We start from the raw sequence: 26294 nt of genomic DNA on the forward strand, positions 1-26294 counted from the left end.
TTGAGATGATATAGCTAACTATTGGATGAAAACCAGTTATTTTTGTGTATAGATGGTTAACTTAAAAGATGTATATTTGTGTTTCAGAATCTGATCAATAAAATGTGGCTTGGGGTCCCATCTCAAGATAAGATGGAAATCCGTAGCTGCCTGCCCAAACTCCTTTTGGCTCACCACAAAACCTTACCTTACTTTATCCGGAACAAGCTCTGCAAAGTTATTGTTGATATTGGCCGTCAAGATTGGCCCATGTTCTACCATGACTTTTTTACGAACATTTTACAGGTAAGGATACACCTAAGGAAATCTCATCTCATAAATTGTTTGTTTGTAGAAGTGATTATTTCCTTGTCTTGAAGAGGAGTTTTAAGATTAGCATTTTGGAACCTAGTAGCGAGTTCATTGTAGGATAAATGATCTCATTCGCTTAACTTTGCATCCTTGAGACATGTTGCACCTTTGTGCAGTGGCGAAAGAGGGTGAAAACCCAATCGCTTTGTTAGCCTCTTGTGAAATTTTGTTCAGCAAAGATTTGAAAACCTGTTAGGTACTGTGCCAGGTGTGGGGGTACAAGGGTGAGGCCTTCAATAGTTATAATTTGGCGGGGGGCTAGCTGTGCAAACAGTAATTATCCAGCACTGTGGTAATTACTGTGTGGAAGTGTGTGTGGAGTGCCATGGTGGCATAGCATTTGGCCTTCGGGAACTGAGGTATTTTCAGCGTGGGTGGGTGCTGGAGTAGGTGGCCAGGTTGATGGACCGGGGCCAGGCAGGAAGGGCCCTGCTCTTGCAGGGGGCTTTGATTTGTAATTCATAGTCCTTCCTTGGGAGCTAATGAAAAGTGTGTAGAGGGGAGAACACATGGCCACATTTTTGTGTTGGAAAGATAGCTCAGGAACAGTAGGGGGTCTAGATTGCAGAGGGGCAAGGCTGGAGCCCTGTGTGAGCAAGACAGGGAGGATATGGCCCGGAAGCCTTTCTGTTGGGTGGAGATGGGGCGTTTAGGAGACCCAGTCAAGGGGCTTTGGTCAGTGACGGGGTAGTAGGGCTGAGGGAAGGGAAGTTTCTGGCTTAGATAGCCAATTTTCCAGGCCAGGGGTGAAGGAAGAAGAAATGAATTTGGGTAGACGACGGGGAATTCAGTTTGGCAGAAAACACATTCAAGATTTGTGTGTTCTTCTGTGCATATCTAGTGAGACATTGAGAGCTGTGGATCTGGGGCTCAGGAAAGAGATATGGCCACAGGTCAGGATTTGGAAGTCATCAGAGTAAATGTGGGACCTAAAAGCCAGGCAGGAGATGCTGTTGTTCATTTGAATCCTATGATGAAGTTGGAAACATTTTCATATTATTGAGATAGTTGTGGGTATGCAGGAAATGGGTATTATGTACAGTTTATAGGAATAAAATTCTCTGAAAATTAGTGTTTCAGTGATTATAGGTTCAGGATTTTCTAGAACAATACCATTTTTAACATTCTGTCTGCTCTCTCTACAAAGCATTTGAACGATGGGGCAGCCAAGAAAAAATATAGCATCTTTATTGCTTCTCTCAAATTGCCTCAAACTGGCACAAAAATTCTTCATTCAATTTTTTTTTTTTGGTTCTGTATAGTGATCCATTTATCTGGAGATTTATTGGATCGATACTGCAACGGAGATTAATTCATTTATTCAGTAAGGTATTTGTTGAATACCAGCCACGTGCTAGCTAAACATCTGGTGGGGATAAAGTAATGAAACAAAAACAGTGTCTCTGCCTTCATGGAGGTTATAATCTCAAGGGGCAGACATCCATAAACAATAAGCAGATAAGCTTACAGGAAGTTATAAGTACGACGAAGAAGATTAAATCCAGGGTAAGGTGAAAGAGAATGTCAGGGGGTGTTATGTAGATGGGATGATGATAGAAGACTTTTGAGGAGCAGCCATTTGAGCAGAAACCTAGGTGGAAGTGATGGAGCGAGCCATGTGGACATCTAGGGGAACAGCATTTGAGGCAGAAGGAATAGCAGGTGCAAAGACCCTGAGGAATGGCAAGGAGGCTAGCGAACCTAAAGTGGTAGGACATGAGGTGAGAGGTTTTGCTGGCTCTCTGTGATACATTTGCCTTCACTCCAAGATGAGGACAGTTGTGGTAACTCTCCATCACCCCCCTAGAGGGAGAATGCATTCCTAGGTGGGTTAGTGAGTGGCATGTCTTGTGAGAAGAAGCAGTGGAATGTGAGCCGCAGATGCACGGTCCCAGCAGCCCCAGGCGAGGAGGAGCCATGTTTCCAGCTGGGATCACTTCCTTTAATGGAGAACAGACATTTCCTGTCTATCCTTGCAGTATAATTACTAGTAACAAATGACAATTTGAAAGAGCATTTTTAGGTGACATGCTCATGGAAGTTTAAAAAGGCTAGTTTTCTTCCTCTGTTCACCGGTTCCCTCTTTCTACCCTTCAAAAGTGACTCTGGCTTACCTCATGCAACCTTTGTGACTTTGAAACACCCCATAGTGGAAAGAGCACTGGAGACAGCATGTGGGTTTGGGGTCTGTGTCCATTTTTGTCACAAATCATCTTTGATTTTAGCAACTCCTGCCCCTTTGGGAGCCTCCATTTCCTTCTTCGTGAAACAAGAGGATTGGACGAAGTGATTTTTTTTTTTAGAATTTTTAAAACTTTAATATAGTTCAAATCAGCGGGCCAGGTTCATTTCAGTTCCTTCACTGCCAAACCCGGGGGCAGGGACTGCTTCGGTTTCTCTGCTTCTCCTTGTCCGTGCTGACCAAGGTGTAAAGGTATCTGCTGCAGCGAACTTTAAACTTCACATGTCCTTGTTTTTCTTGATCTTGATGGATTTGGTGTCCTTTTGCCTGGCCGTGAGCAGAAAGTCCTTGATTTCCTCGATTTTGCGAGGCATGGCTACGAGGGGCACAATGGAGCGCGCAGCCGGCACAGCAAGCGGCAAGAAGGGAGGACGGAAAAAAAAAGGATGAAGTGATCTTTAAAATCCTTTCAGTCGTTCTCTCCTTCTCATTTATCCATGAGAACCAGTTGATGGCACGAAAGCTATGTCAAGAATAATGGTGCTCAGTTGCTGGCATTTTTTTTTCTTTTTAAGATTTCATTTGTTTATTTGAGAGAGAGAGAGCAGGAGCAGGGGGAAGGGGCAAAGGGACAAGCAGACTCCCCACTGAGCAAGGAGCCCGACATGGGGCTTGATCCCAGGCCCCTGAGATCATGACCTGAGCTGAAGTCAGATGTTTAACTGACTGAGCCACCGCAGCGCCTCCAGTTGATGACATTTCTGATAATGATGATAAAGTAAACTTTTCTTTAGGTAGTGGCAAAGAACAACAAACCAGTTCTGGAGTCATTGTCACCATCCTACATCTTTTTTTTTTTTTTTTTTTTTTAAGTAGGCTCCATGCCCACCATGGAGCTCAACTTGGGGCTTGAACTCGTGGCCTTGAGATCAAGACCTGAGCTGAGACCAAGAGTCGCTCAACCAATTGAGCCACCCAGGTGCCTCCATACTACGATCCTTTGAATAAACCCATCTAAAAGGGTTTTTCCTGGCTCAGTTCCATCATGGCCTGCTTGCTGTCTGGGCTGCATAGTTGTTTGTTTTTGTTTTTAACCCTGTGGATGGTTGGCTGAGTGTCTACGCAATTTATGCCATTGTTGAGGTGACTGCATACCAGGCTGAGGGGAGTTGATTTGGGGCCCCAGAAGGATACTTGCAGTTCTGTGTGGTGGTTATACCCTTTGTAGCCACTGGAGAAGGAAGTAGTTGAATTCGAAACTGAGTTCTGCTCCTCCTTTCCCCCAAACATAAGCCCAGACATCACACCTTTCTAGAGTCTGTTCTTCAGATTCCTGAAATCTGCTGCGCTGAATCTGGGGTCACGTTGTGCCTGGGACCAGATAATTAAGCGGCAAGCAGCACAGAAAGAATTGTCATTTCTTTTCTAATATGGTGGTGTAATAAAAAATCATTGAACCTTTTCAGAAGCTCACACTAAGAACCTGAACTTCAACCTAGAAGTGCTTATTGTCTGTTAAAATCAATGGCCAAGAATTACCTATGTTATGAGCATAAATTATATATGTGAAGATGGTAAAGGGAAACACTATTTTACTAACAAGTCTTCTGGATACAAAGCTAGTGAGAAAAAAAATATTTGATCCGGCTGTTCTTTCAGGTAAAGAATAACTTTCACTTTCAGTTGGCTTTTTGCCTGGCCGTCTCCCCTTCTTCCAAATGAGAGAAAGGAGGGCTTTCTGCTGCATTTTCCATAGTGTAGGGATTGTTTACTTCTGGGAGCATAGAGCATTTCCCATCTACAGGAAAATGAATTGTCAGATGGAATATTTGGTAATATGGCGTTCCCAGCTGAGAGAGTAAGAATGAGGGCTTTGGGAGAAAATAGAGACAAAAGAGGTAGAGGAGAAAAACAGAAGTGCACGGGGGTTGTGGTGGAGGAGCGAAATAATGGAGCTCTTTTATTTATTTATTTATATTTTTTTCAAGTTTTTATTTAAATTCTAGTTCATGAACATAACGTACAGTATTGGTTTCAGGAGTAGAATTCAGTGGTTTATTACTTAAATACAACACCCAGTGCTCATCCCAACAAGCACCCTCCTTCTTAACGCCCATCACCCTAAAGTATGGATTGATAACCCACAGGCCTCCGGATGGAAGGAGATGCTTATGAACGGTCAGTTCTTTATTCTGTAAAGAAAAGTCGCTGCAGGGATTTCTTGTTCCTCGCCTCCTGCATTTCTTAAGTTCTTAGAAGTAGCCCAGACTTGTACAGAATGAAAGAGAAAGCTTGTGGAGGATGTATTTGAAGTTGTAATCTTCAAGAGAATTGATGTAATAGCATTTTCAGCACGCCACTTTACATCATGCTGCTCCTGAGGGCAGTTGAATTTTTTTTTTTTTTAAAGATTTTATTTATTTATTCGACAGAGATAGAGACAGCCAGCGAGGGAGGGAACACAAGCAGGGAGATTGGGAGAGGAAGAAGCAGGCTCACAGTGGAGGAGCCTGATGTGGGGCTCGATCCCATAACGCTGGGATCACGCCCTGAGCCGAAGGTAGACGCTTAACCGCTGTGCCCACGTGCCCCAGGGCAGTTGAATTTATCCTGAGTTCCTACTGTTGAAGGCATTTCCTGTTCTTTGGGATGAGCTTTCCCTTCGTCTGCAGTGGGGAGAGTGGTTTTCCAAAGGAATGGCAAGTGCTCTGTGCTGCTTGAAGTGGAGAAGAGGTGTTCTATTCGACAGCAGTTCCTGATGCCCTCCTCCTCCCTCATTTTGAGACTGAATAAACAAACAGCTTATTATTATTTCAAAAGATTTTATTTATTTATTTGGCAGAGAGAGAGAGAGATAGAGCACAAGCAGGGGGAGCCACAGAGGGAGAGGGAGAAGCAGGTTTCCCACCATGCAGGGAGCCCGATGTGGGGCTTGATCCCAGGACCCTGGGAGCATGACCTGAGCTGAAGGCAGATGTTTAACGACTGAGCCACCCAGACGCCCCCAAACAACTTATTATTATGATTAAAGAAGATGGTCAAGTATTCCTTCAATTGTGTGCCCTGTAACAGATCATAGCCTATAAGTCAACAGAATTTTAGTGGCAACTTGCTTTTACCGTTTCTGGAAACCAAAAAATGAATAGTAAGTAATGCTTTGGATTTTTGAAGCTGATTAGAAAGATCTAAATAGGGTTATGCTGTTGAAGGTGTACCTTTTTCTGTCTCTTCCTTAAGGCAACTATTACAGCATAGTGGATATTGCAGGTGATAGAGAACTAAAGTTTGCTTTGTAGGTATTTGCAAAATCCTAACCGTAGTTGATGATGAAGTCATGGGTGAATGACGTGTATGCATGTTTCTGCTCTGCCACATGTTTAATCTTGAACTTTCATGAAGCATGCAGCGCTTAGAAATGTAAAATGGATTTTAACACCCGAATGTTGGAAAGATGTCACAAATTGGTTCACACATTTCTCTGTTGCTAATACATCAATCTGGGCTAAGTGACCAGGGCTCTGTTGGGAATGCGGACATGTAAAAAAATTGTCACGTTAGGTGTAAAAGAGATTGTGTTCATGGTTAGAATCTCTAAGATGAGAATACACTGTGAATGGCTACAGAAGGTACCTGAATGAACTGTGAGCCCTGAGCGATGCGGCCCGTGCCTGCGAGATTCAGTGCGTGGAGGGACTTTGAGGTTTAATGTTCCTCTGTCCTCCTTGTACCTTCGTCGGTCAGACAGCCTGCTCAGAACTCGCTTTTCCCTGCAGTTGATCCAGTCCCCTGTAACAACCCCCCTCGGGCTGATCATGTTGAAGACGACTTCGGAAGAGCTGGCTTGTCCCCGTGAGGACCTCAGTGTGGCTCGGAAGGAGGAGCTGCGGAAGCTGCTGCTGGACCAGGTGCAGGCCGTGCTCGGGCTGCTGACAGGTGAGCCGTGTGGCGCTGGCGCTCCGCGGTCACGAGCAGTCGTCCTAGCTGTGACTGTGATGGAGCTGAGGAACATAGAATGTGGCACGTACTGTCTCTGGTGCAGTGGCGGGTGTGGTGTCCCGCATGCGATAACACCTCCAAACGTGTCTTGTGACCTACTTCCTTTACTGTCTGTATGTATTGGCCCGCCCTGGAATGTTGATTAATGAGGCCGCAGGGATGTGATTGAAATGCCAAGCTCTGCATTCTCAGGAAGGTGGGTGGTAAGCACCTTATTGAAAAGGATTTGAATTTAAGATCAGGAGAAGTTGGAGGAGAGGAAGATGGGAGAGTTGCAGATGTTGTGCAGAGAAGGTTGTAGTTGTAAGTAGCATTTTCTTCGTCATCTTGTCTGTTTTATCAGAGCCTCATGACGGCTGGTGGGGAGTAAGAATAAACAGAAAGCAAAAGCAAACCGCAGAATGAGACAGGAAGGTGGGGCGAGAGTGGAGCGCATTGGCCCAGGAGGGCCGGGGCTGCTCAGGAGAGGACACAGGTGCGGCCCAGGGCCCTTGGGGGGGGGGGTGTTGAAGGGATGTTGCAGTGAAAAGCCTTTTTATCTCAGCTCCTCTGCCTGGCTTTCCTCCTGGATATCTAGGAACTTTTTTCTTTTGTAGGGGTTACAGAGGTGCAGACATGCAGTGGGCACTTAAAATCGGTGAAGGATGCTTGATTAAAAGTAAACTTGTCACTTGCCCCCTGGCCTCCCCCACATCCATAGGGGAAACCCACACCTCAGAGCATTTCATTCAGAACACATTTAGTGATTCCCCCCAAGTAGAGGTTACATTTCTGCAGTCAAGGCCCGTGTCTGATACCTCTGTATCCTACTGTGCAGACATTAAAATTTTCAAAATTGGGATTTGTTCACATAGCATAAAATCTACCGTTTTACAGTGTTACAACTTGGTGGTTTTTAATATATTCATAAGGTTGCACAACGATCATACCATTTAATTCCAGAACATTTTCCTTACCGCCCTTCACCCCCCCGTCGAGCCTCTGGCAATTGCTGATCTGTCTCTACAGATTTTCCTATTTGGCCTTTTCATAAAAAAGAAATCATACAATGTGTGGCCTTTTGTGTCTGCTTCTTTTTCACAGTGTGTGATACTTCACGGGTCATCTGTTATAGTATTAAGTATTTTGAAAACACAGTATTTTCAAAAGCATTTACGATTCATCATGTTATGTGGTAGGTTCTGTAAAGAGATACAGAGAGGAATAAAACCCCGTCTCTGCCTCTAGTATGGGTTACTCTAGTCCAGAGAAAGACCACTAAAGCCAGTGTGTTAAGAGTTATAGTAGAGGGGCACCTGGGTGGCACAGCGGTTAAGCGTCTGCCTTCGGCTCAGGGCGTGATCCCAGCGTTCTGGGATCGAGCCCCACGTCAGGCTCTTCCGCTATGAGCCTGCTTCTTCCTCTCCCACTCCCCTTGCTTGTGTTCCCTCTCTCCGCTGGCTGTCTCTATCTCTGTCGAATAAATAAATAAAATCTTTAAAAAAAAAAAAAAAAGAGTTATAGTAGAGGTGTTTTACATGCAGGCAGAACTGAGCAGACAAAACTTTCTGGGGAAGATGACAGCTGGGTGTAGCTCTGAGGGACAGATAGCAGCTGTCAGTCTGGGGGGAAGGTCAAGTTTGGAGTGGAAGGAGGAGAGCAGGTCAGAGTTTGATGTGGAAGGAGTGGTGCACAGTTCAGCAGCCTTGTGTGGGGGTGGGGGCAAGGGCAGATGGGCCAGCAGAGGCCTGAGGCCGGGATCGTGTGGGACGGCGCTGTTGGCTGGGTGGGGAGCATGAGCAGTAGCGGCAGGTCTGTGGGGGATGATGAATGGAGTTTGGGATATCTGAGTGGTGTTGTCCAGGAGTGTCCGGTTGGACATACAATGGAGAGAGGGATGCTTAAATACTGATGTTTGATCGGAGTTATAAGATCATTTTTCTCAATCTGATTTTCATAGGTTACACTTCATTTCTCTCTTAAACTCAGTTTCTCCTTTCTTGATAGGTATCTTGGAGACTGTCTGGGACAAACACAGCGTCACTGCTGCCACCCCACCACCATCCCCGACCTCAGGAGAAAGTGGTATGGTCTGCCCACCACGTATGCTATTCCTCTTTTTAAATGCAGTTTGGGGTGTCGATGGGGTAGCGATTGCTCACCTATGCCAGATACAGATGCTGATTCTTCCTTGATCTATTTTTGTCCTTTCTGCCCATGTTTTCGGAGGAGCTAGCTCTGTGTAGTTCTTTGTAAGTACTTGTACTTCCCAGTATATTTTGAACAACTTATGTTGTTTCTTCCTTACCCGTCAGAAATAAGACACCTTTGATCTTCTGTCATCCCCCTCTGTCCCCTTCAGTTGGTTGTCCCTTCTGGTTTGTTTTTTGCTTTTTCTCAGATCTCATGGTGTATTGCTCATGCTGGGGTTGGCGTGTGCTCGTGGGCTTGACAGGTCTGCTGTTCAGTGACGCAGGGGTCAAGGTCGCAGGAGCTCGTTGGCTTCCTGAAGGAGGAGGGGGTGGGGGGAGGAAGAGGATGTGGAGGGCTTTCTTCCCTACTGGGCTAGGGGAAGATGAGATCCATGTGCAGTAATCAGCATTGACTTTACATCGGTTCAGAATAATTTGATCATGCGTGGGCATATTTGCAGTGTCACTAAGTCGTTTACTGGCGGCTAATTAGCCACAGTTCTGTTAATACCTTTTTCAAAAGTCAAAGTGCAGTTTGCCTAAAAATGGCTACTTTCAAGGATAGCTAGAAAGAGGAAGTTGTGTCTGAGCAGAAACTTTGAGTTTCTGAATGCTTGTGTTTACACTGAATGATCACAGATGCTTTTCAAGTAGAGTACGTCCTGTGAGTTGCACACATTTCTTCTTCTACTGTAAAGGTTGGTATGGCTGATGAGAAAGATTTCCCCATCTTTCTCCTTTACCCCAGGAAACGGGCTATTGAAATCAGACCCCTCCAGGCCTGAGCTGTTTCATGTAGCCTGTTGTTGTAAATAAGTGGAAGTTAAAATTCTTGCAGAGCTACTGTGGAGCTGAAATTACAGCATGACGTTTGGAGGACAGCTCATAGTATACTGATTTATTCCAAATTCCATTTATCATACTTGGATTAAAAACTGTTAAGAGTCATTTGTCATACTTGTTAGATTGAACGCTGTTATAAAGTTTGAGAGTGTATTAAAACGCCTACAGGGATCTGAACTTTATTTGTACTTGGTAGCAGACTTTCATTTTCAACGTGGATACTTGAGATGACTTAGCAGATTTTATATTTTGCAATATTTGATGATTAAATAAAAAAATTGCAAATGAGGCAGAGCTTTGATTTTTATGAGTGTACGCTTTGGAATCTCCTGCAGTTTGGCTGATCTGAAAATGTGTCATTTCATTTAAATAATTGTTTGCGAAGATGATTTCTGCTGGATTGCATTTGGTTTGAGGAAGGTGAATACTGGCTTAGCAGCCAGTTTGCTCTAGTAAAACTTGTTTTTCAGAGATCCTTTTCCAATGCCAAAAGCTGTGTTAACTGGCTTTGTTCAGCTGCATGTTCTGAGCAAACGCTGTTTCTACTTTGGTAGATCTCTTTTCCTGGATGCCAGGTTGGGGACTATCAGATAATACAAATCAAAAATCTATGCTTGCCTCTCTTCTGCATTGCCTAGGTTTTGTTGAGAGGCAAGGTAAAACACAGTCTGAACTAAGTCGACATTTCCATATAAACAAAGCCTCAAAGTGTGGTGCGTACTTCTTGAAAATTGCCTCTTAGGCACCATTCAAACATTTTTGAAGTCTTGAATTTTAGTATTTGAGAAAAGGCAAAATAAATGGAGACTGTTGGGGGCCTGGGAAGTGAAGGAGGCTTTTAAGCTGGCGTACTTCTCGTTAAAAAACAATAGGCTTACACGTTCATGTGATATGCCTTTTTTGTCTTTATGACAGTTGCAAGTGAAGCTGTCAGATCTTGTTCCATTATTTGGACAGTGCTGATGATTGAATTAACATTTGTTTTGATGATTTTGCTCAACTGCCTCTGTGCGCTGAAGACGGCAAGTGAAGCAGTAAAACTTCTAGAAGATCGTTTAGCTTTAGTAACCATAAGCTCCCTGTTGTGGAGGAAAATCATTCTGAGAAACTTAGTGAGTGAAGGAAACCCAGTGAGTAAACCAGATACTCCATCCATCCCTCCCCCACACCTTTAGTCGGCACTCCCTGCCCGCCTCTTTCTGCCCTGCGCCTCTCTCTGCCCATGCAGTCCCCTGGCAGCCTTGTGGCTTTTGGCGTTTTTTTCCTCATAAGCTTTCTGGTAACATCGTTTTTGGTCTGATCACTTTCAAAGAACAAAGCCCAGGAACTAGTGCCTGCAACGTCTACTCTAACAGTCTGGATGTAGAAAAAACTTTGAATGGTGCTTGTGGTCTGCTTTTCAGAATAGTTCCTCAAATTGTTGCCATATCTTTTAAACTTGCCTCATTAGACCAGAATCCTGTGAAGTAGATGATGGATTTTTTTGTTTTTGTTTTTTAAAGATTTTATTTATTTGACAGGGAGAACAAGCACAAGTAGGGGGAGCAGCAGGCAGGGGGAGAGGGAGAAGCAGGCTCCCCGCCGAGCAGGGAGCCCGATGCGGGGCTTGATCCCAGGACCCTGGGATCATGACCTGAGCTGAAGGCAGACGCTTGAAGGCTGAGCCACCCAGGCGCCCCTAGATGATGGTTTTGTCTCTCGTTTACAAACAAGGAAACTGGGGTTCATGGTGGGGGAGTCCCATCGCCAGTACGTGTCAGAGGAGGGACGGAAACCCATCTGAGCCTCGGTGCATGGTCTTCGTCCTAAGTTTGTTTTCTCTGCCACTCTCCGCACGTCTGCCTGCCTCCTTCTTCCCCTGGTTTAGAGCCCTGGCTCTGCCACGTACTCTCTGTGCCTTCCCTGACTGCTGGCTTCCTGGGCTGGGAAAGGAGAGCAGCGGTCCTCTGAGGACTGAATGGGGGAAGACGTGGCCGTACCCTCCGCATGCTGGGGCTGTGACTTCCTGCTGCACTGGGGCAGCCTCAGCCCTCTTCCTTCCTTAGCCTCCTCTTGTCCTCACCTCTTTCTGCTTGGACAAGTTGGGGGGCAGGGAGGAGGCAGTGAACGAAATGAAATGGTGTAAGTAACTGAGATTCTGAGTTTGCTTTCGTCATTCTGTGATGAAACATGAGACCCAATCTTTCCCGTCTGCATGGCGCATTCTGTCGAGTGCGGATCTGTACATATACCGGCAATAGCAGGTTTCCGGGCAGCTCAGATGGTTAGAGACCAGTTTATACCTTTCTGTTTTCTCCCAGATTCTGTACATCGCAGGTCTTTGTGCACTTGTAAATCTTTTCACATATCCCCTTATAAGCTACTTGTAGGAAGATGGCACGGGGAGGGCCACTCAACTCCTGTGAGCTCATTTTCTTCCTCAGGCTCCTTGAATGGAGTCTCTCCCCATTTTGCTGGATTGAGGCTACAGTGAGATAGATCCTTGGTTCTCATTTGGGGTGAATTTTGCCCTGCAAGGGCTCTTTGGCAACATGGAGAAATACTTTGGGTAACAGAATGAGAGGAGAGAGTATGACTGGCGTCTGATGAGTGGAAGCCGCGGGTGCCGTTCAATATCCCACGATGCGCAGAGCAATAGAGAATTAATTATCCAGTGCCGAATGTTAGTAGTGCTGAGGTTGAGTAACTCGGAGTTAGTAAATGTAGAACTGAATAGAAAACATGAGATTTTAATAATTAAAAAAGTAAAAAAGCCAAAGGGGTCTTTGCATGAATGCTTAACCCGTGTGGACCGCTTCCACCAGAGTTGTCCACGACCTCTTGGCAGGGGTTGTGTACTGCCGCCGGAGCCGGGCCCAGTCTAGAGAAGCTGAAGTCGTCCGCAGGCGTTATTGTCAAGGTGTACCTGCTTGCGTAGGTAGCTTGTTCTCTCGGGTTTGCATTGGAAACGCTGCGGCATGAAGCAGAGTCCCTCTGTTCTGGGGAATTCCTTCCCACTTCCATTAAAATACCATTTTTGAAAAACTCTTTGTAACCTGCTAAAAGACTTTGGGGCATTTAAAGTTGAATAAAATCATTTTCATTGAGAACAACCTTCAGAGATTCTTGTTTTGAGGGGAGAAAAATAATTAGTCGTCTTAACCACTTAAATAATTTTTATCTTTGCATCACCCCGTTCAGCGTTTGGTCTTGTGCCCGTATCTTTCTGAAGTTGCAGTCGTGGCGTACATGCTGTTTTACTCAGGACTTCGGATCATGCATATTTTTCTGCATTTGAATATTAGCTCTCTTCCAGATCACTTTTCCTGGCTGCATGATCTCTCCATTTGACCTGCTTTTGGGGAAGGAGCATAGGCTTAGGGGTTAGATCTTGGTTTCCGTTTCAGCTCTACTCACTAGCTGAGGAACAGGGGAAACGCTTAATCTCTCTGTATCTTAGTTATTCTGACAGTTTGTAAATGCATATAATACCTACCTTAGAGCTATGAGCATGAAGTATGTATGTAAAGTGCTTAGTGCAGCACTATGCATGTAATAATAGCACTTTAAATGGGAGCTGTTTGTCACATAATTATTGTTGTTTTGCTCTCCACCCCCCACCCCTTTAGCAATCCTATTCTGGAAAAATTCTTCTGAGCTAAAGAGTAGGGACAACTTTTTTTGCTTTTGTTTTTAAAGCCACAATTTTCTTTTTTCTTTTCTTTTCTTCTCTTTTCTTTTCTAAGATTTTATTTATTTATTTATTTGACAGAGAGAGACACAGCCAGCGAGAGGGAACACAAGCAGGGGGAGTGGGAGAGGAAGAAGCAGGCTCCCAGCAGAGCCGGGAGCCCGATGTCGGGTTGATTCTAGGACCCTGTGATCACGCCCTGGGCCGAAGGCAGACGCTTAACTACTGAGCCACCCAGGCGCCCCCCCCCCAATTTATTTCTATTTAAAAATGTTCAAGAGACTTTAAATAGGTCCAGGGGCCCAGAGATGTCCGGGTTTAGTAAAAGATCATACTGAGGCGGTGTCTGTTGGTTCCTCCTTTGCTAAACCTTCATTTAATCCCGGTTGATTCTCTGTGCTGATAATTCTTCTAGTTGGGTAGTGGTGATTTCTCTGACTCCGGCATCTTCCATAAATGGCCACCCGTTCATGAGTGACAAGAAAAGCAATGCCAGAAACCACCACTGCCATTGAATGAGAGAAAGTTGTACATATGACTCGACAGCCACTATAGCAATTCAAGAATCACCTTATTAATCCAGTAACAAACTGGGTGAATATTTGCAGATTGTACCTGAACATCCTCCTTGCCGTACTCTTTGAAACCAGGTCCTCCGATTATCAGTGTGGGTAGCTGAGACCATGGCAAGTCTCCTCTAGTATTAAATGCAGCTCTTTTGGGCGCCTGGGTGGCTTAGTCGCTTAAGAGTTCGACTTGCCTTAGGTCACGATCTCATGGGTCATGGGATCGAGCCCATGTGGGCTCTTCTGCGCTCAGTGGGGAGTCTGCTTGAAGATTCTCTCCCTCTATCCCTCCAGTGCTCTCTTTCTTCCTCTCTCAAATAAATAAATAAACTCTTTTTTAAAAAATGCAGCTCTTTTAGGACAGAAGCTGGTGAACACCTTACAAGATAAGATGTCAGGGGACAACTTTTTGATCTACTTTTAATAAATCACAAATATCCTCATTTTAATGGCAGAGAAGATGAGGTTGAGAAAGGTTAACTAATCTGTTCATGTTCATCCTGCGTTAGTGTAAGGCAGGAGTTCTCAATAGATCTGGGGGCCCTGGAGGTCCCACAAGCCCTGTCAGGGGTCCCAAAGATCAAATATGTTTATAAAAATACTAATACATTGTTGTCATTTTTACTCCTTCTCTCATGAGTATACTGAATTGAACTCATTTAGATCCCACGTTGCAATTAACTTTTAAGAAATTACTAGTAGTGACATTTTTACATCGTATTAAAGAACAGCTATAGTCACCTAGGAAGGCCGCAGAAACGCATTAGTCTTTGTCAGTTGCATATCTGTATGAAGCTGTTTTCTTCATGTACTTCAGCGAAAACAGCATATTGCAACAGATTGAAGCAGATGAGAGAGTCTGTCTTCTTTTAAGCCACACAGACATTACAGAGATTTCCAAAAATGTACCAACAGTGCTACTCTTCTGACTTATTTTTTGGCGGCAAAATACATTTTCTTCATTTAAAAATATTTTATGCTAATGTAATGCATTTATTATTTAAAATATTTAGAATATTTGAAAACTTCAGTTTTAATTTCTATGTGACGAATATCAACAGAAATAACCTGCATAAACAAAAGTTCTTTGGCATCCTCAGTAATTTCTAAGAGTGTGAAGGGGTTCTGGGGCCAGAATGTTTGAGAACCGCTGCTGTAAAGCACAAAATACAGTGTAAAAGTGTAGCCAGTATTCCACCATCCAGAAATAACACCATTCCAGGTGCCTCTTTATATGTAGTTATGGAGAGAGTAAGCTAAACCAAAAGACAAAGTAGCATCGTATACATTTCTATTTTTTTTTATTTTTAGTTTTTTAGAGGTTGTATTTTTAAGTAATCTCTCTATACCCAACATGGGGCTTGAACTCACGACCCCGAGATCAAGAGTCCCATACTCTTCTGACTAAGCCAGCCAGGTGCACTAAGTTTTATTTTTAATAAAAACAAATTGTAGTTTTACCTGAGTTTAGCAGGAGGTTTTAAAACAAAAAGAATTGCTTTTTCCACAAGGAATATTGGTTTGTAAAAGATACCTCTAGGATTAAGAAAAAAAAGAGGAAAAGCCCAATTTCTTACTACATGTTTTAATTCCAGCCCATATATTTTGAGACTTCTTGTTGTGAGAGAAGAGTTAGCTAGCACACTCTCTGAGACTCATACATATGTTTAGTCTTGAGTCTATATTTAATTCAGTGCTTGCTCTAGTCCCCTTGGCACAGCTGTTCCATTCCTTTAATCCTTCGCTTTTATTTATTGCTTTATTTGCATGGTTTCACTATTCAGTCTCCTCCTTAAGAAGAGTTTGTGGGGCGGGGTCGGGGTCCTGGGTGGCTCAGTCAGTTAAGCGTCTGCCTTCGGCTCAGGTCCTGATCCTGATCCTGGGGTCCTGGGATCCAAGCCCTGCATCCCTGCATCAGGCTCCCTGCTCAGCGGGGAGTCTGCTTCTCCCTCTGCTCCCCTCCCCCACTCGTGCACACATTCTCTCTTACTCTCTCTCAGATGAATAAATAAAATCTTAAAAAAAAAAAAGAGTTTGTGGGCAATATATCATTTGAGTTTCTGTGTTTGAGAAGATGTCGTCTTCCTTTGTACTCAGAGGAGAGCTTTGGGTTAAGTTATTCCCTGCCCCAGCACTTGTGGACACAGTACCGCTGTTTGGCTTCTTGTGTACCATGGGAAGTCTGAACATGGTGTTTTCTCCCTTGTGTATGTGCTGTTTTTGCCTACATTTCTTCCTTATTCCTAAAATTCTTAGTATTGATTAGTCTTTATCGTTTCTTCTTGGGGCAGAATAAGCCCCTTTTGTATACATACCTCTTTATTTCAGGGAAGTTTTTTTCTTGTTACAGTTTTGAATATTTGTCTTTTGTCCTCTTAAATCATTTTATAGCGTTTTGGCAATCCCATTTCATTTTATATGACTTCCTTTAGTCCACTGCTTCTCAAAATGATGCAAGCATGTTGGAGGTTCCTCAGAAAGTTCAAAATAGAACTACCCCATGATCCAGCAATCACACTACCGAGTATTTACCCAAAGAATACAAAGACATGAATTCAAAGGGATGCTATGTTTATAGCAGCATTATTTATAATAGCCAAGATATGGAAGCAGCCCAGGTGTCTATCAATTGATGAATGGATAAAGAAGTTGTGATGAGCACAGGGTGATTAAAATAAAAACTTAAAAAAAAAACTCGGAAGAAAATTAAGCATAAGAATCACCTCTTGGAGAGTGTGTAAAAACAGGTTTCTGGGCCAACGCCCCTCCAGTATCTTCCACAGTACATGTGGGGTGGGGCCTGACAATTTGTATTTCTGATAAGCTCCCAGATTGTGCTGATGGTAGACCTAACCTCAGGTAGCCTAGTAGTTCTCAAAAGTTTTAGTCTCTGGACCCATTTAATCTGTCTTTTTTTAAAATTGAAATATAATTGACAGTATATTTCAGGTGTACAACGTAATGATTTGATATGTGTTAAATGTTGCAGACTGATAGCAAGAGAAAGTTAACATCCTTTATCGCACATAGTTAATTTTTTTTTTCTTATGATGGGAACTTCAAAAATTTACTCTCCTAGCAACTTTCAAATACATAATACGGTGTTGTTAACTAACTATAGTCACAACACTACATGACATCCTCAGTACTTCTTTATCTTATAACTGGAGGTTTGTATCTTTTGACTTCCTTCACCCATTTTGCCTACCCTGCCATCCAGACCCCTTTATTCCTAAAAATTATCGAGGTCCTCAAAGAGCTTTGTGGGTTATATCTGTTGATATTAACACTGGGAAACCTTTACATTGATTCATTTAAGATTTTTTTTTTTAATTTATTGGAGAGAGAACGAATATGAGCAGGGGGAGGGCAGAGGGAGAAGCAAGCTCCCCGTTGTGCAGGGAGCCTGATACGGGACTCGATCCCAGGACCCCGGATCATGACCTGAGCCGAAGGCAGACGCTTAAGTGACAGAGTCACTCAGGCACCCTATGTTGATTCATTTGAAAAGAACTGTGATAAACTCTACATATAAACAAATGATATGTTTTCATGAAAAATACATTCTCCAAAGCAAACAAAAATTTACTGAGCACCGAGGAGTGTGAGTGGCTTTATTTTACATTTCTGTAGGTCTCTTTAATATGGAGCTTAATGAAAGATGGCTTTTGCTTTCTCTCTGTTGTAGGTAAATGTGTTTGTAAGAGACTCGATAGTGTGTATGTTAAAAGCTTTTTGTTATTTCCAGGTGACTTACTGAGTAACCTGTTGCAGAGTCCTAGTTCAGCCAAACTGTTGAACCAGCCAATCCCCATCCTTGATGCGGAGAGTGAGTATATCTGTTCCCTGGCCTTGGAGTGCCTGGCCCACCTCTTCAGTTGGATTCCTCTGTCTGCCAGCATCACCCCATCCCTCCTAACCACCATCTTCCACTTTGCGCGCTTTGGCTGTGACATCCGGGCCAGAAAGATGGCATCAGTTAACGGCAGCAGCCAGAACTGTGTGTTGGGTCAGGAGCGCGGCCGGCTTGGGGTCCTGGCCATGTCCTGCATCAATGAACTCATGTCCAAGAACTGTGTGCCTATGGAATTCGAGGAGTATTTACTACGTATGTTCCAGCAGACTTTCTACCTCCTGCAGAAAATCACCAAGGATAACAATGCCCACACGGTGAAGAGCAGGCTGGAAGAACTTGATGAGAGGTAATGAAAACAGGTGTGGAGTTGGCCATGTCCTGAGAAGGGGCCGTGACTATGTATCGCGGTGTGCTGCATAGTGTCTGTAATCCTCTTTGGTTTCAGAGTGTGGGGCTCCTGACGAGGAACGGGCAGGTAGGTGTGTACCAGTAAGTCTGAGCTTAGCCGGAAGGGCTAGGGTGGCTAGGGGGCTAGTCGAGCTGGGAAAGTGACTGTGAATTGTGTAGGTGTGATGTCTTTTCGCCCTTCTGCCTCCTGTGTCCTCCCTTCCGCCCTCTCCCCCGCCCCATCCTCACGATTCGCCTGCAGGTCTGAGGTGGCGCAGGAGCCCAGTCTGCTGCTCGTGTGTAGCCAGGAACGTGAGAGGAGGCCGTGGAGGTACAGGAGCTCTACTCCCCCCTTTGCACTTGACGTTGCCCGTCAGTTTTTATACTTTTCCCAAGTGAAATTGTGCAGCGTAGAGGAATGTTGTTCCTTTCAGCTTCGTACAGATGGCACACTGCCAGCCAGAGAGAGAGGTGTGAATAAGGGTACGCATTAATGTGGCACGTGACACACACGTGGGTTTCTCTGTTCCCTCCCCGGGAGTGGAGCCGAAATGACCTTGCTTTTCTTTCCGAAGCGCTCTAAAAGATGACTCCACCAGGGGACCCTGAGGCGTGGTCTTGTGGGTGATGTCATTGATCTGTCCTACAGCTTTCTGTGATGCGATGCCACTGTTGTGTACAAGCTAGAGGGAGCATTGGAAACTTACATGCAGGTGGATAAATCGTATTGAGTTAGAAAATATTTATAGATGGCCAGGCAGCAAATATTGTTAATATTGTAATCCATTTTCCTTGGCTTGTTTTTTGTTCTTAAGCGACGCAGAGTTAAGGCATTTTCCTTTTCCTTAGAGTAAGTAGCAGAATATAAAGTCAAGTGCTTAAAGACCATCTTAGTGCTTTTTAAGTTTAGCAGTTTTATTAAGGGTTTTCTAAAGTTAAAAATGTGGGTTCATAAGATTCTTTTGGTTTGGTTCATTGTAAACAAGCATTGTGTGAAATTTTCTTTGTATAATCACAAAAGAGCTCATAATCCGTATGGTAATATGTTGGTTTTATTTTTCATTATTTTGTAATAGCTTTTTCCATGAATGCAAAGGCATCAGTATGCAAACACACAATTTTATATCCTTTCTAGCTTTGGTTAAGAAAGGCTTTATTTTCATATGTTAACAAAAAGTCCAGCTGCTCGCACCAACTGTCAGGTATCCGTTGTTTTGAGTTTTACTTGTAGCGCACTGTTCGTGATGGTTCACATTCGGGCGGTAGAGAAATGTGCTCACGGGGTATCAGTGTAATGCTTTTGTTACGTGTAACGTTTGTGCTTTTGGTTTTATATTTTAATCCTATGCTTCCTCTTGCCCTGAGAAAGCTGAGAGGTGCCCGGAAGCAGAAAGGTGACCTAAACAGTACTGTGTGCTTGCTTCCTGGCTCTGGGCCCCTGACCACTAATTCTAAACAGCTAAGTCCATTCTCAGTTGTTTAGGAGCTTCTGACACAGGGCCTCTGCTCCTCTTCTCCTCTAGTGCCTGTTTCTAACCTTCCACTGCTCATTAGCACCTGTACCAGAAGGTGGGCAAGGGAAAGAAAATGAGGTGAAATAAAATCAGAGTTTCAGCTACCGAACGGCCCTTGTCTTTATGCTTCAAAAATTGGGTTGGAGAGTAAAATAAAATGGAGGCAGTGTGGCATTTACCCAAGACTTCTCTTTATTTTATGGGTGGCGGGGCATCGAGTGCGTCTTCCTAATGACGGCTCTGACTAGCCACAGTAAAAGATCATGTGAGAAGCAGAGCGCGGAAGGAGGAGCTCCCGCTCTTGAGTAGTCATGATCCAAGGCATCGGAGAGAAGGGTCCTCGTACTTGACTCTCTCTAAAAACAGTTGGTTTGAATGCCTTACTGTGTTTCAAGGGTTTGGTCCCATGATCCACAGAGATGGCCATTCTTCTTATCAAGCAAATTAAAGGTTTTTGGTTTTTTTTTTAAACTGCAAAAAGGCTTACACATGTCTGTGTTAGCTACTAGCCGTTTGGAGGTCAGATAGGTGGGTTGGCTGCCCTCAGGGTGCTGGGTCCCAGAAACGGTACGGGACATTTGATTTATGGGTCGATTTTGCTCTTCTGACTAGTAGTCTTTTTCTCCTCCCTTTATTATTTTGCATAATCTTACTTTCAAAAAAAAAAAAAAGCTTTTTGAGTGGTGAGTTTCAGAATTGCCTGTAGCCATTAATTCATTTTTGACTAAGGCCTGTAGTGAGTCTTTATCTTTGCTTATCGGTCTCTGAAATGTGATTTATGGAGGTATGTCCATCTCATTTTCTAATCACCTTTTGGTATTGAGGGGCTTACAATGACAGTTTCTGAAATGTGAGAGTGATGATGTGCTGTGTGTTCAGTAACAGCAGTCTCTTATCCTTGCAGCTGGGACCCACACTCCTCTGGGAAATGATACTGTGAATACACATGAATTGGGGAGTCACTGTGCTGTGAAAGGAAAGAGCACTGGCGTGGGAGTGGATGGGGGTCCCACTTTGCCGTGAGCTGGCTCAGCGACCTCGGAGGGGAGGGGGTCACTCTATCTCCCCGGGCCTCGTCTGGCCAATGAAGCACCAGACTCAGTTATCCCTGAGGCCTGTCCAGCTCAGGCCTCCCTCCTCCTTATTTTTGCAATCACTTCAGAGTGCACTGGGATGTACTTGTGTTTAATTAGCACTGGGAGCCAGAGGGTGGGGGGAAGAACGCTCATTAGGTTGCAAGCCTGCATATACTTTACCTGGATGCCATGCCTTTGGTCTAGCCGTGTTTTGTTTTTATTCTTAGCACATTCATTTTAATATTTTGGCCTCCTAGCAAAGACAACCAGCCTTTCAGACTTAACACACTGAAATGATGTGCATGCTCTGCCCATTGGCTTTTTAGTGTCATTTCTTTTCCCTTGAACTGGGTCATACCGTGAAGGAGTTAGAAACCGTGAGAGCGCTAGTTGGTAAGATGTCTTAATAGATAGTGTCTGAGGATTAAAGTTGCTTTTCTGCTATGTTTCAGGTGGTAATGGAATGAAGGGTTGCCTGACCTGTAGGTAATTGTTGTAGGCCTTTCTATTTTTAACTGAAAATATATTTTAAATCTGTATAGTTCTGTACTGAAAGAAATTTGGATTGAATTTGAGTTTTCTTCCAGGGAGGTGGCTGGGATTTTGAGAGTCACCCTTCGTCTTCTTGTCTTACTTAGCTACATCGAGAAGTTCACTGACTTCCTGCGGCTCTTTGTGAGTGTCCACCTGAGAAGAATCGAGTCCTACTCCCAGTTCCCCGTGGTGGAGTTTTTGACGCTCTTGTTCAAGTACACGTTTCATCAGGTAAAACACCAGAACTGCACATCCTTTCCCTCCAAAAAAAGTCTGCTCTGTTTCTTTCAGGGGAAAGAGCTTCTTTATTTCCCAAACGTTTGTATAGTGCTTACTTGGTGAAAATTAACACATGTATCCTTTATAACAACCCTTTGAGGTGGGTATTATTAACTGTCTCCGTTTTCCAGAATAGAGAAACTGAGGCACAAAGAGTCACTTGCTCAGGGTCATATAGTCAGTAAGTGATGGGGCCAGGATTTGAACTCAGTAGAGTCTGTTCTTAACCACTGTTTTGCTGGGGAAGCAAAAGATGGAAATAGACTGAAATAAGGGCCTTTAGTTCTATTCTGTAACTGTCACTAAAACTTCCTACAAGGAGATTTTAAGTAGTGAAGCTCTCAAGAGTTACGTTTTGGCGGATCCGAGTTTTGCCCCCATTCAACAGACACTTTTTGAGCTTGTCTTGTATATTGGGGCTAGACATATAACCCTCACAAGCAAAGTCCGTATCTTCATTGAGTTTACATTTTGTGACCCAATGTCTTTTATTTATATATATATATACATATACATATATATACATATATATAATATTATATATGTATAAATATATATATAGTATTATATATGTATAAATATATATATATTTTAAAAGCTTTATTGAAGTAAAACTTACATTTTACAAAATTCACCCATTGTAATTGTACAATTCAGAGATGTTCAGTTTATAGACTTGTGTAACCATCATCACAGTTGGGTTTCAGACCTTTCTGTCATAACCTATCCCACATGCACATGTGTGTATGTGATTTATTTTTTAATTCCAGTATAATTAACGTGCAGTGTTACATTAATTTCAAGTGTACAGTGTAGTGATTCATCAATTGTATACATTACTCAGAGCTCATCCTCTTGTGAGTGTCTTTAGAATAGGTTTTTATTGCAGTAACCCATACAGAGAAGTGCACAAATTATACATGGGCAGCTTGGTGAATTTTCCCAAAACAAACCCGTCACTGCCACCTTAATCAAGAAATAGAACATTACTGCCAGCACCCTTGTATCCCTTCCCAATCACTTCCCCTTCACTTCTCCCCATATGTAACCCCAGCCCTGCCTTCAATGTCCCAGATTAGTCTTGCCTGTTTGAGACTTTTCTAAGTGGAAGTATCCAGTATGTATTTTCTGGCTGGCTTTTTCATTCAGTGTCCCTTGGTGAGATTCACCTGTGTTGTGTGTGGCAGTAGTTTGCCCTCATTGCTTTATAGTAAGTCGTTATCTCCAAATCCATTCCATGGCTGATTTGGGCTGCTTTGGGGTTTTTGGTGATCCTGAATGCTGTTGCAGTGGACGTTCTCTTGCATGCTTTTGGGTGTCCCTGTGGAGCTCTTCCTGTTGGTGTATCCTGGCGATGGCATTACTGGGTCAGTGAGGGCATGTGATTTTATAAGTAGACTTTTTTGATAGTTTTAACCACTTAATGTTGTAGCTTAATGAGGCTGGAAGAGAGACACAGATCTAGGCTGGGAGGGGTGTGTGGATGTGGTTGAGGGTATGGTGGTGAGCTAGGTTTTCTTGGGGCACATGAAAGTAAGTGGGTAGTGGGTAAGGGTGACCTGTTCCTGGGAGCAGCGGGGAGGGTGCAGCAGAGAAGGGAGGACCAGGGTTGAGGAAGTGTCCGGAAGTCTGGTAGAGGGGCCAGTGGGCGCGGAGCTAGAAGGGCGGCAAGCTGAGCTCACCAGACCTAAGAAGGAGTGGAAGAGGTGACCAGATGTGGGAGGGTGAGGAGGTAGGACAGAAGCATTTGAGGTGGGAACATTTTGAGATGGATCCAGAGAAATGGATCCAGAGGGGACCAGGAAGAAGGGATTTGGTAGGTACCTTAGAGTAAGTGTAGCAGAAAGGAAAGAGATGAGGAGCCAGTGCTGAGGTCAGAAAGAAGGGGTTTATTTGGGAAAATGGATTGAAAATGTTTTGCTCTGTGTGTGAAGTTTTCTATCTGCCCTTTATATGCCGTATAGAAAAAAGCTACATAGAAGTTGTTTTTTTAAAAGATTTTGTTTATTTATTTGGCAGAGAGAGAGAGAAAGCATGCACGCATGATCGGGGGAGGGGCAGAGGAGAGGGAGAAGCAGGCTCCCCACTGAGCAGGGAGCCCAACTGAGGCTCGATCCCAGGACCTTGAGATCATGACCTGAGCCGAAGGCAGCCGCTTAATGACTGAGCCACCCAGGCGCCCCCTAAATAGAAGTTTTAAAGTATGCAGGTCTCATGCCTACTTCTTTGGACCTGGACCCAACAAACAGTTCTGTGTTTGAGCTCTGGTTATTTCTATGAGGCCTGTGTCCTTGGACCAGTCTTCTTAATGTCCTTAGCTTTAGTCTCCTCACCTAAGGAGATGGACTGTGGTAGGTGCCTTCACTGTCTGGCCAGTGTTCGTCATCTGTGGTCCCCTCTCTAGAATCCTTTGTTTTCCGTTGAACTCATAGTGGTGGTCTTACATATTTATATGTGTTATATTTATATACTGGGAAAAGAAATGGCTATGGTCATGAAGCAAACAAGCTGCTTTCTTCCTCTGTTAGCTGAGGTCACCATCTGCTCCCTTGTCCTCTCTTGGCCTCCTGTATGAGGACCTTCCTTTCTGGGTGCAGGCTCTTGGACTGTGGGAGTCGGTGTCCTTTGAGGTCCAGGCAGAAGCAGATGTGAGCATCGGGCAGAGGAGCAGGAAGCTGGAAGGTGCTCTGTGCAGTTTACTCCAGGCTGGGCCGCCCTTGCCTGGAGAGGCATAGTGGAAAAAAGATGGCAAGGTGCAGTCCAGGATCAGGAGCTGGTGGGAGTAGGGGAGTTCTTTGGGGTAAGATTTAAGAATAAGAGACGAAGTACTCTCAGAAGTTAGCTTTAAGTTCTCATCTATTCATGAGCAGTGTGATCTTACTTTATCATAGTTTAGTTATCTGTGAAGCGGGAAGCCGTTCTTTCCTCTTGTCTACAGGGTTATGAGTGTATTTAGGTGCTCCTGCCTTTTGTTTCTAAAGTTCACGGAGGGGCGCCTGGCTGGCTCGGCACTAGAGCAGCTTAATCTCAGGGTCGTGCGTTCGGGGAGCCTCACGATGGGTATAGAGAGGACTTAAAAAAATTCCTAAGAAATTTTAGTACTGGTCACCTTATATCAAAAGATTAGTAATGAGACAAAGATGGTGTTAGTATCTTTCTGTAACTCTTTCCTCTCTCTTGTTTCTTTTCCTCCATTTCTTTTTTCACTGAAGTATCTTGCTGCAGTGCCTCCAGCCCCTAGTGCTCAGCAGGTGTTTGCCTCCACCATTGCTCTCCTCGCTGAGGTGTCCCTAGAAGTATCTGATTTCTGTCTTTCTGCTCCTTCTTTTACCACATCGTCACCAGGTCCTTCTTGGTCTTGCATTTTTCACCCCCCCTCCCCAGCGCGCCACCTGCCTGTCCTTACAACAGTGCCTGGGGTGGTGTGGCACAGGGGGGAGGGCTGTGGACCAGGAGGCTTAAGGTCCACATTCTAGTTCTCTTTCTGTTCCTTATCTTGTCACCTTGGGCAGGTGACTTTTCTTCTGAGTCTTGGTTTCTTTATCTGTAAAATGGGAAGAAGAAAAACACCTGTCCACTTTCCAGGGCTGTTGTGAAGATCAAATAGACCAGTGCAAATAACCACTATAAAGTGCTTGGAGAAGGGTTTATTCTATTTCTAGAATAAACTTGTCAGGCTCTTCAGTGAGTAATCAGCCCTGGAGTGTGAAAAATAAATCTGAGTACAGGTACATTTTTAAAATGAGTTTGTGAGGGTTCTGAAACATTGGATGACTTCCGAAGTACAGCCGGCCGGTCATCTTTATGAGCCTAACGAGCCGTACCCACAGCAGTTGTCAACGGTGAGATTATGGGCAGCGCACAAGGCCTCACGGTGGGGCCTGCAGGTAGGGATGTGTTCAGGTTCTGCAGAGGGTGTACTCGCCCACATGGTGAATCCTCAATTCAGAGGCATGGGGAGGACGTGTATCATTGTAAAGTACTTTGACGTAACCATAAACCCTGGGTTTGTGTGGTGACTTTTCCCGGAAGCACTTCCATGTGCATCTGATCAGTTGTGTTCTGTGGAGGGGAAGGTAGGTGTTTTCAGATCAGGGAGGGGCATCCGAGTGACCGACCTGTAGGAAGCTTGGCAAGCTGCAGCAAGGAAAGAGTCCATCTCCTGGCCACAAGCTACCTGTCTTATTTCCACGTGGCTTACTGTTTTTCTCCTTATTCTTCTGGCTCATTTCATGTCATGGACATCCTGGGTTTTGCAGAGGATGAAGTGGAGACAGGAAATGGTCATTTTGTTTTCTGAGGCTAGCCCTGTCAGTGGTCCTTACTGAGCTGTGCATTCCAGTTCCAGGGCGCCCCTGTGGGTTGTGAGGTTGGACTCTGCCCACGTCTGCACCAGAAAGAGTTCGTTTTTCCATCTCAGACTCAGCCTGGGTACAGAACTCCCATCTCATGCTACCACCCAATGCGCAGATCCCACATATGCCCTTCTAAGCCTCAGGATTTCTTTGTAGATCCGAAATGGAAGGAAACTGCTCCTAGGAGACGATGGTATTATTTCTTTCCCTGCCTGATCCTGCCGCCAAACATGGGGCTCCACGAAGCAATCACAAATAAAACCAAAGCTCTCTTGGGGGTAGCAGGAATTTGAGTGGATAGAGAAGGGATTGGGGGCCCCAAGTTGAAATCGAATATGTGTGCGAAGGACTAGATTTTGGAGAGCATAGTGCCAGGGTTTTGCATGAAGTAGAATCTCAAGGCTCTTGAGAAATCGGAGCACTAGGACCCTACAAAGACTCGCTCTTCTCTTCTTTCCTCACTTTGTCTTTATCAGCACCTGGTTAGAGATGGCTGTTAGCCTGTTGGACACCC

The 26294-nt window shown here is 44.3% G+C and overlaps 1 protein-coding gene and 1 pseudogene across 1 annotated transcript in view; one reads left to right on the forward strand and one right to left on the reverse strand.

Annotated features, from left to right (window-relative positions):
* Positions 1–26294, forward strand: part of XPO6 (exportin 6) — a 99123-nt gene that overhangs the window by 34247 nt on the left and 38582 nt on the right. The window contains exons 4-8 of the mRNA XM_034669559.1: positions 88–285; positions 6307–6466; positions 8516–8593; positions 17528–17981; positions 21251–21377. Coding sequence (XP_034525450.1) covers positions 88–285; positions 6307–6466; positions 8516–8593; positions 17528–17981; positions 21251–21377 — 1017 coding nt within the window. The remainder of the gene's footprint in view (positions 1–87; positions 286–6306; positions 6467–8515; positions 8594–17527; positions 17982–21250; positions 21378–26294) is intronic.
* On the reverse strand, positions 2657–2907 carry LOC109490742 (annotated as a pseudogene).

The sequence above is a fragment of the Ailuropoda melanoleuca genome, chromosome 10, assembly GCF_002007445.2.
Source record: "Ailuropoda melanoleuca isolate Jingjing chromosome 10, ASM200744v2, whole genome shotgun sequence".
In the NCBI taxonomy this organism is placed as follows: domain Eukaryota; kingdom Metazoa; phylum Chordata; class Mammalia; order Carnivora; family Ursidae; genus Ailuropoda; species Ailuropoda melanoleuca.